Source organism: Hippocampus guttulatus, chromosome 7, assembly GCF_054856545.1.
Source record: "Hippocampus guttulatus isolate MCC_2025c chromosome 7, RoL_Hgut_1.0, whole genome shotgun sequence".
NCBI lineage: Eukaryota > Metazoa > Chordata > Actinopteri > Syngnathiformes > Syngnathidae > Hippocampus > Hippocampus guttulatus.
In genome coordinates, this window is record NC_141267.1 from 17050571 (window position 1) to 17067599 (window position 17029).

The window sequence follows — 17029 nt, forward strand, 5'->3', positions numbered from 1 at the left end:
AAGGAACAAGGCGGGTTCCGATCCCCGCCTGTTTGAGCTGCTGCGGGACAACACGCGAGACAATGGCAAGGTAGAGGGTGTGGGGCGGGAGGGGTCTGGAGGAAAATGATACTTAAAGCTCTTCCACTGACATGAACAAAGTGTAATTGCACCCAGAAGTTAGGAATAGTCCCATAGGAATAGTTCCTCTCCTTCCCGAGTGGTTTCCTTTCTGAACTCTGACTGTAAATTTCCCCAGTGTGGGACAAATAAAGGATATCTTATCTTATCTTATCTTATGTGGGGGAAGACTCTAATGTATGACGTGATGACGATGTGTGATGAATCACGCTATAGCCGAGGCTCTGGGACCGGATTCATCCTGACCTTTCAGAACTTAATGAATTTTAATGATAAAGGTTGACCATTTGTGTAAAGGTCGAGTCATCTCTCACCACCAGGCAATGCCACCACGGCCCATTTCTGCTTTGAGGCAGGCAACAAGCACAGTCAATTGATAGAGGCAAATATTTTATATTCTGGGACATATTGTAGATTGAATTTGAATATTTAAATAGAGATGGATTGCTTTCTTCATGATCTTGTGTATAAGACACATAGCAACCCGAGAGAGAGGTTGAGGAGATGGTGTTGAGGATTTACTGAAAGGCAACTGTGTCAGGAGACACGAGTGCACTGAAAGAAAGTCCTTGTCTGGGTTTTTTTCCCCCCAAAGCCTTCTCCGAAAAAACACACTTGAAACTGCTGGGTCAAAAGTAACTCAAAACGGGTGAGATATTATTCATATTTGACGCATTGGTTTGAGGATCTTGACCCATCATGTTGGGTCAAGATTTTGATTCAACAAGGGGTAAAAACTACCCATACTAATGAGTTAAAGCTACCAAAAATTGGGTTACTGTGTTATCTGTATAGCTGTAGTTTAAAAAGAAAATCCCAATTTCATTACCAACATTTTCTACGAAGAAAAGACAACTTTCGTCCGTCAGTGGGTCACAACAGGAAGTCATTCACATGATAAGTTTGACACAATTTTTACACTGGATTTTATTTGTTTCCCATTTTACGTGGCTGGGCTGTCCACCTACTGGGATTTGAACCCTGATCCCTTAGCCTAAAGCTGGTGTTACCCAAAAGAGCCAACCAGATCCCCGCAGAATTTTCAAGAATGTTACATTATATTTACTTCAACATCAGCGGACGACGGCAACCTGCAACGCTACAATCCACCCTAATCCAATTTTAAACCCAATCTACTGAGTAAAAAAATAATTAACCCAACCTGGGTTAGGAAAGGACAACCAGCTACAAGAGAGTGTGTAGTGACCCCTTCCAAGCGCAAAATGTTTCCAAGTTGGTTGTATTTGATTTAACAGTCCACACCCATGGTCGGCTCCTCCTCCCATTGCGGTAAAGCAGTTACTCATCACTGCCCAGTCTGCTTGTCTGGTCCACATAGCCTTCCAGGAATGCCTGCCTTATGCGGACAAACAATCGGCGGTCTCCGTCAGAAGCGCATAGCTGCTGTGATGTTAAAGCAGTTACCCATATTCGGATTTTATTGTGGGTTCAGAAATAGACAAGACCCCATTTCAATTGTTTTGGGCACGAGCCAGCTGCTAAAATTAGGGACATTGTTTTATAAGGAAGGCCCAAATGTGTTTTGTTTTTATTTTGTTTTATTTCATTGTGCAGTATTGTGTTTAAGTTTTTTTTTCAGGGAGGCGGGGGGTTCATTTTTGTTCTTATTTAGTTTTAGTCGCTTGCATTTCATGTAAATGTTTATGATGACTGCATTTTATCTTCATTGTATTCATTATTATTGTGTTATGTTATTGTATTGTTTTATTTGAATGCAATTCATTTTATTAAAATGCATTGTTTGATTGTGTTGCATTCAATTGTATTTGATTATTGTATTGTTTTCATTATGTTTTATGTCACACATTTAATTCGTCTTAGTATTGCATTTTAGTTTGTGTTCTGTCTTGTTGTATTTGTGTTTCGTGATATTGTATTGTGTTTTATGTATCATATTTTAATGTGTTTTAATGACTTGTTTTTATTGTACCGGTACTGTTATTCGATGGTGTTTTGTTGTATTTCTGAACATTTAATGTGAGAGGAAATTATTTCCCCTCAACAATCTACACTCAGCCCTTAATGTCAAAACCCATTTAAAGGTATTTCAACCCTTGCTGTCACGCCATTGAAATCAGGTCATTGCAAGTTCTCATCATAATTATTTATCTCTGATAATTCCCGCACTCTCAAAATAATCCACTTTCTGAAACCAAATCCATCGAGACAATTCCACACGCTGACTGGGGTGCGATTCAAATGAACGTACAGTACATGAGAGTTTTTATGAAAAGCACACAACTTCAGTATGTCATCAGGAGAAGAATTGGGTCCCCCAAAAATCCACAGCCATGGTCTGATGGCCCGCAGGGTTCTTTTCCACCTGATGCACGTGGCACTCATTTCCTAATATTGTAATTGGCCAGTTTATCCCGGCTGGACGTCACCTCGCTCGGCTCTTCATTCCACGCGGATGATTCTGCAGCCCGTAGGGGGGTCAGAGGGGAGTTCACCTGGAGGTGTTTGTCCAAGCAGAAAGTACAAGCTGACTTCAACCATGTCAGTAGCGGTCAAACACTGATGTCACTGTGTGGTCGTGCGATCGCACTCCATCAACAGTAATCCTCCACCAAGCTCGGACAACCCTTTTGATTGGCACAAAATTGTACACTTGAACACAGCCACCTGCACTATACGGCTGAATATTGAATGGATAAAATGACATTAGAACTCTACATGCATTTTGACATTTTCGAGGCGATGACAGCGCCCGTGGTGGGTCTCGATCAGCTGTGTGAAAGTTTACACGACTTTGTTACAGCTGCAGCACTTGTAGCAGCGCTATATAAATAAAGATGTATTGTATTATATCGCAGACGTGCATCATACAAGCAAGCATGACTGTGTCTGTGCGTGTGTGTGTCTGTCTGTCTGTATGTGTGAGAACCATGTGCAGTTCTTTAGCAAGGCAGTGTAGCGTGCAGTGCAGGAGCCAGCAGAAGCGGCCCAGGCGAGTGCGGCCCCCGCTCCCCTGGTAATCCCTGCGTTTTCAGGAGCCCTGGCCCGTACTTGATTGGCTTGAGCAAGAAAAAGGTTGCGCTCTCTCCCGTGTTTCTCCCCATGTCACTCTCTCTCTGTCTCTCACTCTTTTATTCAACCTCTTTTTCTCATGCACAGACCCCTCTTCTCCTGTCCTCGTACCCTGGAGCCACTTTTGCGAATGACTGGCTTCCAAGTGTTAACTCAGCAACCTTTGTTCAGCCGGCTCTCATCCTCTAGTTCGTACACATGTCAACATGTCAAAGAATCCGTTTCGGAAGAATACTCAAAATGAAATCTCTCAAAGTCAAATGGTCGTGCTGGGAATTTAGCATGATATGGGGACAAAAGAGATCAGTCAGAAATACAGTAGTAAAAAAAATCTATACAGATATACTGTATATAAATGTTTTTTGTTGTTGTCATCAAATCCTTTTGTTTGCGTTAGATTAACTCGGGGTTGTTCAATCAATTTTACTGCAACCATCCATGTATTCGGAAAGTCGGCAGTGAACAAAAAAATGCCAAAACCACCTTGAATAGTTTTGACAGTGTGCATGACCCGCAGTGTTAGCACCAAAACAAAAAGGAGATTTCCATGCCCTTTGTTTACTTACCCTCAGGGTTCCTCCATTGGTCCTCTCACGCCTATCAGGCTATATGTCGAGTAGTTGCTATAATGAATATTCAAAACCACCTGAATTAGTCATGACTTTGCATTACATATTGTGATGACTCTGAACAAATCTTTAAAATGACAGTCATCATCCGCAAGGGGAGAGCTTGCAGTTTACCTGCATAAACACACTTTGCATGCCCCAATCTCATGCACGGACCCCAGAGTGTTAATTTCTGCTTCTGGATGATGGGAAAATATAATAAGAGAAGGAAATGTTCAGCATCCAAACTGTAACACATCATGGCAGCGATGTTATGTGCATCGATGGCTGCTCATGGAGGGAGTAAACTCACAAGAAATGTTGTGTTTCCACACTCTATATGCGCCGATATCATACAACAATGCAATACTGTATACGCTGAATATGACTTCAAAGCCATTAATCATCAACATGGGTCCACTATAGGTGCTCACTTCCCATCATCCTCGTTCGCCAACACAAAGTAACCCAACAGAGATGACTGTACCCCCTCCCGACTCGACCGCTGCTCAGTCAGACAACACTAAGCCCAGCTAGCTACTCACAGCCAGTGGCTAACAGCTTCAGACAGGCGTGGGAGCAGGGCCGTATCCAAGCAGGATCTGCCCCCAGAGCTGCCAGGTCAGCCAGGACAAACAGGGGCTCAGACCAGGAAACGGGCCCTCTGCCTCGGGGCCCGAAGCCTCTTGATAATCCCCCTGCCATAGCACCCACTCCGGAGCCTCCCTATACCTCTACTGCACCTCTGCAGTCTCTCTTTCGCTCTGGTCCATCAATCAACTGGCCATTATCCAGCAGTTAGTTCACGCCAAGCAATTTAATTGGAAAAAATCAAAACAAAACAATTCCGACAGTGCTCCAACAACATTCCGATTTTTCGCCTGCGTTTTAACCGACTAATTTGATCAGGTTACACCAAAGGAGTTTCTTAATTATAGTGGATGGTGGCCTACAAGCATGGAAACAAATGAATAAGAAATGTATTTTACAATTTGTGTCCGGTATGAAAACATCTCTGCTGGTCAGCTTCTTCAAAGGTGCAGACAGGCAATTTAGACCATAGACTAGCTAACTACTGTAAAATGTTATATTGTTAATGATTATCATTTTATGTTCGAGCATCACATTATTTCATGTTAAGATAACCTAAATTACATTCTATGGTTTAATAATTGCTTAGACATGTTTTTATGTTGATAGCTTCTGATTGGCTGAAGAAAAGGAAGCAGGAAGGGATTCCGATGCCGAGAAGTGGGCGTGTTTTCGATCGTGCTTCGGTGCAGATGTTTTGAAATAAAACTGCGTTTAAACGCAGTCCATCTCTCCTTTTGCCGTTTCTTAAAGTAGAGCCATCCATTCATAAACAACGAAACCCTCAACTTACTTTTAGCATTGCCAGTCGATGGTAAAACAAACACAGAAAAAAAATGATTAACTGTTCTAAAAATGCTGCGACAAGTATGTGTAAGGCCAGATGGCTTTAAAATATGCTGGATGGTGGTGAAAAAAGGCGAAAGACAGTAAATAAAAATGATCCCTATTAACTGGTTTCGGCAGGCTTCAATTCCAAGCTATTTCATTCAGTCCTTCTCAAATGAGGATTAAATGCGCAGAACACAACATACACCTACAGTCGAAATGTACTTTATTTTAAAACAGCATACAGTGATAATACTTTGTAATTATACGTCAAAATGGCAGGAGTGAAAATAATGCACTGGAATACACAACCCACCTAACTAGCTAGCTCAACAGTGTTAGTTCCTTAAAACTGCATAAGGTTGACGTCAGAATCATTGACATGTAAAAGATTTCTTTGAAACTATGAAAACCAATGAATGAAGCGGTTTTTAATGGGATTTTTCCATAGTTATTTTCTCTGATAAGTGAAATATGAACTTCAGACGGCCCTTCGTGTTTCTCTGACCCCTCTCCAATGACTGTATCTTCATCTCTGTATCTGTTTTACTAATCACTTAGAACGGTTGCTGCACTGCCACATTTAAAAGCTGTTGTCCTCATATCAGTTGGGTGTAGAACCGTGTTTTCACTCGAAAATCCGTAAGACAACACGTCTTGTCCCTGACCAGGAAACTGTTTGACGATCACTTTCGGAAAATGAAAATGAAATGGAGGGATATTTACTTTTCTTCCCCAAAAGCTTTGATAGCTCAATTGCTTGTGTTCAGTGGCTTGTTATTATTTTTCAATTGCCGCATTGTCCGTTGGGTTTGCAGTAGCATGAAGCAGCTCTCCGAGTGTTGTTTCTGCTCTGAGTATACAGCCGCCATGCTGGGAGAGCAGCACGGTGGCAAGGACTCCGAACTTGAAGTGCTACCTAGGATAAGGAGGAAAATGGAGGAAGGAAGGATGAAAATTCCACAAGTGTCAACTTTTATCAGGTCCCCTCTTTTATGCAATAGCTATGATGCATAGTTGAGGTCAAAATGTTCCGAATCCCGGGCAAAATTTTTGTTGAATTGTTTTTTAAAAAAACATTTATTTTATGAATGCTATCTTCATCCATCCATTATGTGATCCGATTATCATCACGAAGGTCGCAGGCATGCTGCAGCCTATCCCAGACTTATAGCTGGAAAAAATGCTGTAAGAAGTTACGAGACGCTCATGACAAATAATGAACATTTCAACAGCTACGTAGATTTGGTATATTTTTGTTTGAAGAAAAAAATATGTTCTTCTCACATAATTCCAAGTTTTTTAATAAAGTATTTAGAACATTGGAAATGCATGTGTTGAGAAAAGGAATTAATTGAGATGGAACTACAAATAGCAAAACAATAATCAGCATTTTAATATCTCTGACATCTTCGATTATTTTGCGCCTTCTTGTGTAATTTCCGTGGTTAAGGCACAAATAAAGCTTCACTAACTCAAAATGTGGCATTTGATTAAACTCACTGTTTAATCAAACAACACATTTACAGTTCACCAAATCATGTAGGTTTCACAGGACAACTTTGCATCTATTACCATAATAGAGAAATGACTTTCTCTTGAGAAAAAAAAAACACTCTGAAAAAAAGGAGGAAACCCCCTCACAACAAATTCAACAAAGAAGAAGAATCCACGTAACTAGTACCATACATGGAGCACAAAGGGGAAAAAAATTTTTTGAACAAGTATATTTTTTTTATTTATGTATGCGTCGTTATAGATTTTTTAAAATGACTTGGGCAATTACATTAAAGGTTGACAAAACGTATTTGTCAGCTGTCATGTTTTCTTTGGGATATTTCATAACAGCCACAACATGGCACCCCTGCACAAGTTCAATGCAATCCAATAATGCAGTCGATAAATCACTGTAGACTACAACCACAATAATAATTTGTCAACTTTATATTTCTCTGTTCACTCATTAAAACTCACCTAAAGGCATTTTTAATGTGCATTATTTATGCAGCCTACTTAGGTTTACATGCAAGCAGTTGTCAAGCACTATTCTTCAAATGTACTGTATTTTAGCTCCATATGCGGCCAGATGTAAGTGAAATGCTATATGCATTATTAATTGTTTTTTACATGACTGGAAGACTGACATCAATGAACAAAATGTGGAAAAAAAGTTTTGGTGCAGCTGCAGCTTCGTCATCAGGGAGCTAGTTGCGTCATTGCTCCCCCCACCTTTATAAAACTGTCAGCGCCCGTGCATCTCACCTGGAATGACACCAAGCACCCAACGCAAGGACACGACGCAGGCTACTTTTCTAAAAAGTTGATCGAAATATTGACTGTTCACTTCTTTCTCTTCTATGAATCTGGCAAACTACTCGTACTATTCTGGCATGTGCAACATGACCGCAGAGACGCAGCACTCTCCCGCGGAGATCAGCCCGGTGGTCCTGTCCCCCAACGTCAGCCTGGACTCGCCGCTGCCCCCGCTTTTGCTGCAAGGCCGCTCCAAGGACGGCGTCCTGATCAAGTCGGAGCCGCGGGGGCCCAGCCCCGACGCCGAGGACGGAGTCGTGCTGGGCCAGACGGATCAGGAGCACCTGCCCACCGGTAGCCGCCGCAGGAAGAGGCCCGTGCAGCGGGGCAAGCCCCCTTACAGCTACATCGCTCTCATCGCCATGGCCATCGCCAACTCCCCCGAGAGGAAACTCACTCTGGGGGGCATTTATAAATTCATCATGGAGCGCTTTCCGTTCTACAGGGAGAACTCCAAGAAGTGGCAGAATTCGATCCGTCACAACTTGACCCTCAACGACTGTTTCGTCAAGATCCCGCGGGAGCCCGGCAGACCCGGTAAGGGCAACTACTGGACTCTGGACCCCGCCGCCGAGGACATGTTCGACAACGGAAGCTTCCTGAGGCGACGCAAGCGGTTCAAGCGCACAGATGTGAGCACCTACCCGGGCTACATCCAGAGCTCCAGCGCCTTCACGCCCACCCCGATGGGAAGGCCTTCCTACCCCAACACCCTGTACGCGGGGATCGGGTCCGGGTACGCGGCTTCCTCCCCGCATCCGGCCATGCTGCATCACTACCAGACTTCCGCCGGCGTGTGCCAGGCGCAGCCGCGCATGTTCAGCATCGATAACATCATCAGCCCTCAAACGATCGGGGAACTCAACCCCCAAGCTTTGCAGGGGCTCGGCGGGGGCGACCTGCCCGCCATGACCTCCAGCTGCTCGGTCACCGGGGGGGACCCTTCGGCGTGTTTCCAGACCCAAACCGTCAACCAGTCCGCCAACATGTTGAGCAGAAACGGCGGCAACATCTCCTCCAATATCCCCTCCAACCTCACCCCGGCGTACCCCTACTCCTCCCCGGCCTCGCCTCCCAACCTGACCGGCGTGGCCCAGTCCGGTTTCTCCCCCGGGAGTTCTCAGGTGTACTGCCCGGGCAACAGGCTCTCTCTGCCGGCTCTACGGCCGAGCTCCTGCGCGGAACACACGGAGCAGCTTCTGGGTCTCTCGGGCCCGATGAACACTTACAACAACTCTTACATGAGACAGGCCAACTTTGCATCGGGACTGGAACGATACATGTGACGGTCCGGTTGAGGAACATTTTATAATTCGTATTCTTATTAATATTTAGTTTGACAGTAAAGGATCAAGCCTTGTGAGAAAACATTCCACTTTTTCCAAGCCATTCATATTTTCACACATTCCACGAGGTCACCTCGGAGATTTAAGTGTTTCACAGACTTTAAAATTGTGTGTTTTCGTTACGTTTGGATGTCGTTTCTATTTTTTTAAAAAACAAGTTATCGGTGCAGCAATCAGAAATAAATTCATTTTAATGGACTCTCCACCTTTGACACTTTCATTATGTTCACACAATTATGGAGAATAAAGTAATAGATTCGTTTCGTTTCATTACTTTTTTAAGCTAGGGGATGTCTGCAATATTTAAAGCGTGTTCACAAAGAACACGTAAAAGAATAATGAAGTCATTGATACACTGTAAGAACATATTGCCTGTACCGCCGAGTGCGAGTTCATTTCTCCCTGGGGGATTACAGTATATTAAAATAAATACAAGACCAAAAAAAAAAGTAAATAACACCTATAGTTTTGCCCCAATATCTGAAAATCGACAGGATAATTACAAAAATCTTGAAACGTGTCAGCGTGTCACGTGTAATATAGAAAGGTATATAAATATCCATTATGAATACAAGAGAAAATTGACACAAGAGTGTCAGGGTGTGGAAGTATATAATCCCGATACAAACCAAAAGTTGTAAAAATATCACGGTTAAGGGTAAAGTATGAGCCTTAATGGAGACTTCTTTCTTCTTACTTTTTTCTTTTCTGATTGATATAAAAATGATTTATTAGATACAATCACATAACGGGGTAGGACTAGATAAGTTTTTTACTTCCTCCTACTCCCTTGAACATAATAACTGTGTTGAATGAAGATTGATTTCTTTCTTTTTACTTTTTTTATCTACCTTATTTTCTGTCAAATTATTACTGTATATATGTTTTATGTTCAATAAACAAACAAAACAAAACAAAATAATAAATTAAAGTTACTTAAAATCTCTCGAAACTTGACAAATGTCAATCAAATAAATGTCAACGATTGTCATATTGGAATTTGCGATGACTTTTGTAGAAAAAATCCAAATCCAGAACCAGGTTAGATTTCACAATTAAACAACAATGTTTATATTTTGTCTAAATTTCATAATGTATTAGAAAAATAACGATGATGGAAATCTGGTTGTGGATGATACTTCGCTTTAAATGTTGATGCAATTAATGAATGTGTATGACAAAAAAATTCTACAAAATATGAGGATTTTATTGAATCTATCATTCAACATGTATCGGATTCACATTCAGATTCAGAAAACTTAATTTATCCCCTGGGGCAATTAGATTAACACTGATCACCGGCTATTTTAAGGACTTTTAGCTAGCTTTTAAGTTTCCAGTGTCTGGTTACATATATGCCATTGATAAAGACCAATATCAGTTGTTTCTCTGGTCCCACCAGGCAGCAAAATTAGTCAGGGACCCCATGTGGGAGTTTCCCCGAAAGCAACATGTTGTCATTACACGCTTCGTCAATAAAATGAGCTGATCTCAGCTGTTTCTAGGGGACCCCTTCTGCTTGGGGCCTTAGGCCTGGCCTGTTGCAGAGTTGACAGTGTGGTGCAACAGTGCAGAGGTACCGGGTTCAATTCCAGCTCTGGTCTCCCTGCGTGGAGTTAGCATGTTCTCCCCGGGCCTCTGTGGGCTTTCTCCGGGTACTCCGGTTTCCTCCCACATTCCAAAAACATGCATGCCCGACTGATTGAACACTCCAAAATTGTCCCAAGGTGTGAGTGTGAGCACGGGTGGTTGTTGGTCTCTGTGTGCCCTGCAAGTGGCTGGCAACCGATTCAGGGTGTCCCCCGCCTACTGCCCGGAAACGGCTGGGATAGGCTTCAGCACCCCTTCCGCCCCTTGTGAGGATAAGCGGATCGGAAAATGGATGGATGGATGGAGTAGTAGGCAAGGCAAACCAAGGCAAATGTATTTCTATATCGCATTTTATACACAATACAACTCAATGTGCTTCACAAAATCAAAAGCACAATGTCTTAAAAGCATTTATTTACAAACAGAACAGCTGAAGACAATGAAAACAAACTTAGCTTATTCGATTTGCTCAAAAGAATTTACATGGACAACATTTAAACAATTTTCCAAATAAAAGATTGAAAGACATTGAAAAGCCAAAGAAAGAAAGAAAAAGTAGCTTTCTGATATTACTCAAGGACCATGTCGTGAAATTGTTTTTTAAAAATGATTTTAATCAGAGGAACGTGAAAAAAGGCATCGTTTTCAACCTGCATTTAAAGGCATTTACTGTATACTTGGGGATGAAGCCAAATTAAAAAATTCAGACCTCTATTTATTCTGATTATATAGACTTTAAACTCACTAGCAAAAAATATCTCAAATCAGTAAAAGCTGGTATCACTGTTCAGTGTTTATTGACACTCCCATCATCCATTTTCTCTGGCGCTCATTCTCATTTGAAGGTCAGGGGGGAGCCTATCCCACCAAATTTTAGGTGATAGGCTGGGATGGGTTGCATCCTGGCAGGGTCAGATTCAAACCCCCAACCGCAGAAATATGCGGCATATGTGCCTTACAATCAGTAGTCAACAAATGCGCTGCATCATACGAAGAGCTGGTGCCAACATTTTGGTTACTTGCAGGGAGCAGCGTGCTTTTTTTCTGTATTGGCCATGAGCAGCAGAGGGCGCCATAGCCTTCTTTCTTTTTACTTTTTTTTTATCTACCTTATTTTCTGTCAAATTATTACTGTATGTATGTTTTATGTTCAATAAACAAACAAACAAACAAATTCAGGTAAAACTGCGCAACAATGGACAACTCTGGGTGGCATTCAGTCTTTTTGCGCAGATGAAAATAACAAATTCAAGCAGGTCCTCCCCAAAAAATGAAATTGTCTTTTGTAATAAGTTACACAAAAGTCGAAACAAAGTATTGTGTTATTGTTGCAAATAAAGTATAAAATCATGGTGTATTTTGAAGCACAACGTGAATAGAAAAAGATTTTACCTTCAGGACAAACTTTGCCCAGAAATAACGTTGACTTGCAAATATGAAAGGAAGTGATAAGATATGATTAGTAATGATTTAAGATCATTTACATGGCCTGTCTTAAGTGCATTATATGCACACTGTGTGACTTGCTGGTGAAATCCAGCTGTCATAAAGTGTGTGTGCGTGTGTGTGGGGGGGGGGGGGGGGATTAATCCAGTACAGAATAATTACATTATCTCACAAATTGTTGTTTATTGTTGTGAAACGACAACATTTCTATGGATAACATTTTAAAGATTAAAAGTTCTCCAATGTTGAGCATTTTAATTGAGCGAAATTTGGATTTAAACCCGAAGCAATATAATTATTACACGTTTCAATGAAAATGCGCATTTTATAACTTCAATGGGTATCATGGATTTTTGAACGGCATTTGGTTTTGGAGTATGAATAGGCCCTTTTTTAAAGTGAGTAAACTTTGAAATTCAGCAGGGGGTCATATAATTTTCTCCTTATTGTATATTTCCGTTAAATGTAACTCTGCCTTTTAATCAATACCGGCCGCTAGATGGCGTCTGTCACTTAAACTTTGACAACCATATTTACCTTAGACTTGCCTTCATATTTTTACCCTCCATCAAATTGTGTGGAGGGCGACACGCTGGTCGACCGGTTAGGACGTCACCCTCACAGTGCAGGTGCAGGGTTCGATTCCGGCGTAGCATGTTAAATGGAACACTCTAAATTGGTCTGAAGTGTGATTGTCAGCTGTTCGTCTATGTGTCCCCTGCGATTGGCTGGCAACCAGTTCAGGGTGTACCCCGCCTATTGTCCAAAAACACCCGGAAAGGGCTGCGAGCACACCCGCGAAAATGGATGGATGGATGGATGAATTGTGTGGATTCATGTACGCAACAAAAATAAGTTATAAACTGTGTTTGTCCGTCGATTATCTTAAATATGTCATCTTAATTCTGTAAAGGTGTGAAAGCATACAACGTCGACAATGCCGTTGAGTATGGACCGTATGTGCACCCACACCCCTTCAAAACAAATTGCCCTCTACTGGTCCTTTATTGTAGTATACAAGTGAACACTCAAGAAAAGGAAAAAAAGAAAAGGACTGTAACTTATCAAACAAATGCAACGTTAAACATACTGCAAATGCCTAAAATATGTCAGTATTGGAAGATCATACATTCAAGAATATACATCTAGAGCGAGAAAGCAATTTTTGTCATTGATGATAATAATAATAATAATAAAATAATAATAATAATAATAATTTAGGTTATTTGCAAATGATTCACATCAAATTTGAGAGAATAACTACACATTTCGAATTCCAATTATAATAATAATTCGTAAAAAAAAATACTTTTCATACTAAACTAAAACGAAGGTTAAAAAAATGAAATAAAATACATAGAAATAATAAAATGTTTATTAGCAGCCCAACAACGATGTTACTATTTGAATGTTCTAGCCCAGGGGTGCCCAAACTTTTTGGACCGAAGATCTACTTTTCGATCAACTAACCTCACGGGATCTACCCTTACCGACACACACACGCACACGCACACGCACATGTACACGTACACGCACACGCACACGCACACGTACACGCACACGTACACGCACACGCCATGATGAGAAACAGCCTGAAAGTGAGGCATGCATGCACTTTTGCAGCCTGTTAACTACCGTAGCTCACACGTACCGTTTTAAAGTGCTTCCCTGGGCCCTCCTAGGTTCCTATTCTTTGCCCGTGCCCTCGGTGAATTGTACACGAAGCAAACTCTGAATGAGAAAAATGTCGATAAAAGATACCAGCTGCAATTTCAGACTGCTGAGCGCAAACAACTTCCGGTGACGTCATCACGCGCCATCATAAATTCAAGATTTACCTGCTTTATTTTATTTTTTAAAAATTTATTTTGTGAAAAGGAGACTGATAGGATGATTATGGTGCAGCGTACATTAACACAAAAAAATCTACAACTAACTTGTACAAAGACACACAAATGGTTGTTTGTTTTTTTTTCTCCTCGACACTCTTCGGAGATACTTGGGACCTGTTTTAGATCTACCGGTAGAGCAGGATCGACGTAATGGGCACCCCTGTTCTAGTCGGTTCAACAACATTTGCCATCGAAAAGGTGACGAACAAAAACACATTTTATTGCAATCAATAACACATTTGTCAGAAATGCACAGAGTAAAATCACTCCATATCCGTTTTTTTGTTCCTGGTCATTCAATTTTAATTGAACATTAAAATATCAATGTGAAGTTGTGATATGTAAATTTGGCCCAGTTCCCGCGTGTGCGTCACCAATCACGTGACTAGGGTGCTCCCACAAATGCGTAAAGGAAGCAGGGGAGGCTCGTGTGGCTCTTTGGTTGGATTCTCACATGCACGTAATCTTCTTGAAAATTGTGTTATTCGATCGTGCGTGATTTTTGAAAAGTCACATTCGACATGAAGTGCTAAGGGAGGGCAGTAGTGGATCGGAGGAAGATCGATGATCTGTGATTGACTTGTATGCCTGGAAAGAGAGAGAGGGGGAGCAAGAGAGAGGGAGAGAGAGGGAGGCGAGCAGAAGTTTCCTGCTGGATGACACTCGCGCCCCCAGAACTCCGAGAGACGCCAAAGGCTGCAGGTCCAACTTTTTTTTGTGTCCTTTTGCTTTTGCATTCTAGAACCATGCGTGTGTTGAGTCCTCGGCGACGCGAGTGCAAGCAAGTTCTGTTGCGGTTCTAGAGTGTCGGTGCGGTGGGCTCTCAAAGAGGAGACCATCTCGGCAGGAGGGGAGGAGGGGTGCACGAGAAGGATGACTTTAGGGACGGATATGTCCGACAGCTCTGCATTGTCCGATGATGTGGACATTGACGTGGTCGGGGGGGATCTGTCCGTCGGGAAGGACGGGAAGTACCTGCACCACGATTTCAACCTGGACTCCGATGATAATTACTCCCAGAACGCCGAGGAAGGGGCGTCCTCGCCGGGCCTGAGCAGCTCCGACTGCCCGGCGGAGCAGATGGGAATCGGCGCCGAAGCCGGGGCGGTTCTGGTGGGCGAAAAAGCAAGGAAAAGTGCCCTGGTGAAACCCCCTTACTCCTACATCGCGCTCATCACCATGGCCATCCTGCAGAGCCCCAAGAAGAGACTCACCCTCAGCGAGATCTGCGAGTTCATCAGCAACAGGTTCCCCTACTACCGCGAGAAGTTCCCCGCTTGGCAGAACTCCATCCGGCACAACCTCTCACTCAACGACTGCTTCGTGAAAATCCCACGGGAGCCCGGCAACCCCGGCAAGGGCAATTACTGGACGCTGGACCCGGACTCGGCGGACATGTTCGACAACGGGAGCTTCTTGCGCAGGAGGAAGCGCTTCAAGAGGAACCAGGGCAACGAGATCCTGCGGGACGCCGGGGGCTTCCTCCCCGGCTTCGGATACAGCCCGTACGGATACAGCTACGGACTTCAGCTGCAGAACTTTCACGCCGCGCACAGCCCGTACCAGCCGCACCACCATCCGCACGCGGGGGGCTCCTTCCCGTTCCCCAACTCGCCGTGCACCTTGCCCTCGCCCATCTTCCCCGCCGGGCCCCCTCCTTTGCCCGACCTGAGGAAGCCCTTCTACCCGTCCCTGGCGCCCGTCAAGACGGACTCGAGCGCCCCGAGTCGACCGTCCTTCTCCATCGACAACATCATCGGCGCGGCCAACACCGCCGCGTCGTCGTACGGCTCGCAGCCGGCCGGGCAGGCGCACATCCTGGCCATGCTCAGCCCGGCCTTGGGCTCGGCTTCCAACCACTTGAGCCTGGCGCAAGACTTGTTACAGCCCGGCGCGCACGGGCAGACTTTCCCCAGCAAAAACTTGAACACTTGCCCTTTCTGAAGAAAAAAAAAATACTGCCCTGAACTGAACGTATTTTTCTTACGAAAAAGCCAAATGTGGTGTGGTCCTATATGTGAAGGTAGGCTGAACGTTATTGGGGGGTGGGGGGTGGGGGGGGGGGATAAGTATTGTGTTTTGACTCCATAAGAGGGTTTATTTATGCTTTGTAAATAGGTGCATTTGAAGAAGCAACGGATTCATTTAAACAGGCCCATACGCGGCCTCCATTTTGTGTTGTAAACGAAAATAACACTTTAAAATTCAACGTGTCACCACGAGGAGTGGGTTTTAACATTTTTACGTTACATTTTGTGTTTTTTAATAGCGTGGTGGCACATGAAACGGACAACTCAGGTTTTAAACTTAGAAAAGCAAAGGAAATAAATAGCAGCACCCCCAAAATCTCTCGTACAAAGTGATTTTTTCCCCCCCTTGGTTGTTTTAAATTGTCATTGGTTTAAAAAAAAGCACATTACCTCCATTCGAACTTGTTTCATGGTTGTATTTCACATACAGTTTCATGTCATGTGTTGCCAATAGAAAAAGACAAATGTTCATTATAGGTCATTTTTTTGGGCTGTAATGACAAAAATAATAAATGTTTTGTGGATTTGAAAGGAAGAAATCTACTTCTATTCTTTTCATTGGATGAACAGTTAAATGAAATTATATGATGAATTGGGATTGTGAGGAAGGGGCTTTCACTCAGACACATTTCATTTAAATATGTCAAAAACATCAGTGGGTGTGCGGGGGGCCATGCATTCATCCCGTTTGTGGCTCTTGCTTTTCTTACAAAAAAAATAAAAAATAGAGACCCCTTTTCGAAAGGGCCTATGAGGGAAAACTTGGTGGTTTGTAATTGAAAATGGACAATATCCCCTATAAGCTCTTTAGATTTTGTGGAGCGAATTAAGGGGACTTTCGTTGCTAATTTGTAGCAGCATTTTCATTGGGGCTCCTAATCCAGCGTTTGTTGATGTTGTCAGCGAGGACCCCCGGGGACTCAATGCGCGCACAGCGAGGTGTCCCCCTTTGGCGGGCCCAGTGCAGCCACACACGCATTTAGGAGTCCTGAAAAGCAAAGTTGTCAAAGGGCCCTCGCGTTTGCAAAGGGGCCGCTTTCATGTCATCGGCGTTGTCTGGGAACACGATTGAAAAAAAAAAAAGCAGTTGGAGGGGACCCCCCGAAACAAGCCCAGTGGTCTTTTTTGAACCGAGCATGTTTGTGGACAGAAGGAGCCTGCATGCGAGGATTTGGCTTTTGTGCGCAAACGTGCGGACAAATTAGTTTGCGGGT

General features: G+C 43.2%; 2 protein-coding genes across 2 annotated transcripts; both read left to right on the forward strand.

Annotated features, from left to right (window-relative positions):
- Window positions 1-7494: 7494 nt before the first annotated feature.
- On the forward strand, window positions 7495-9060 carry foxe3 (forkhead box E3). The gene has a single exon (XM_086115812.1). The coding sequence runs from the start codon at window positions 7556-7558 to the stop codon at window positions 8795-8797; it is 1242 nt and encodes a 413-aa protein (XP_085971938.1). The 5' UTR covers window positions 7495-7555; the 3' UTR covers window positions 8798-9060.
- A 5419-nt stretch (window positions 9061-14479) lies between these two features.
- On the forward strand, window positions 14480-15799 carry foxd2 (forkhead box D2). Its single transcript, XM_086115726.1, has one exon. The coding sequence runs from the start codon at window positions 14659-14661 to the stop codon at window positions 15727-15729; it is 1071 nt and encodes a 356-aa protein (XP_085971852.1). The 5' UTR covers window positions 14480-14658; the 3' UTR covers window positions 15730-15799.
- The last annotated feature ends 1230 nt before the right edge of the window (window positions 15800-17029 follow it).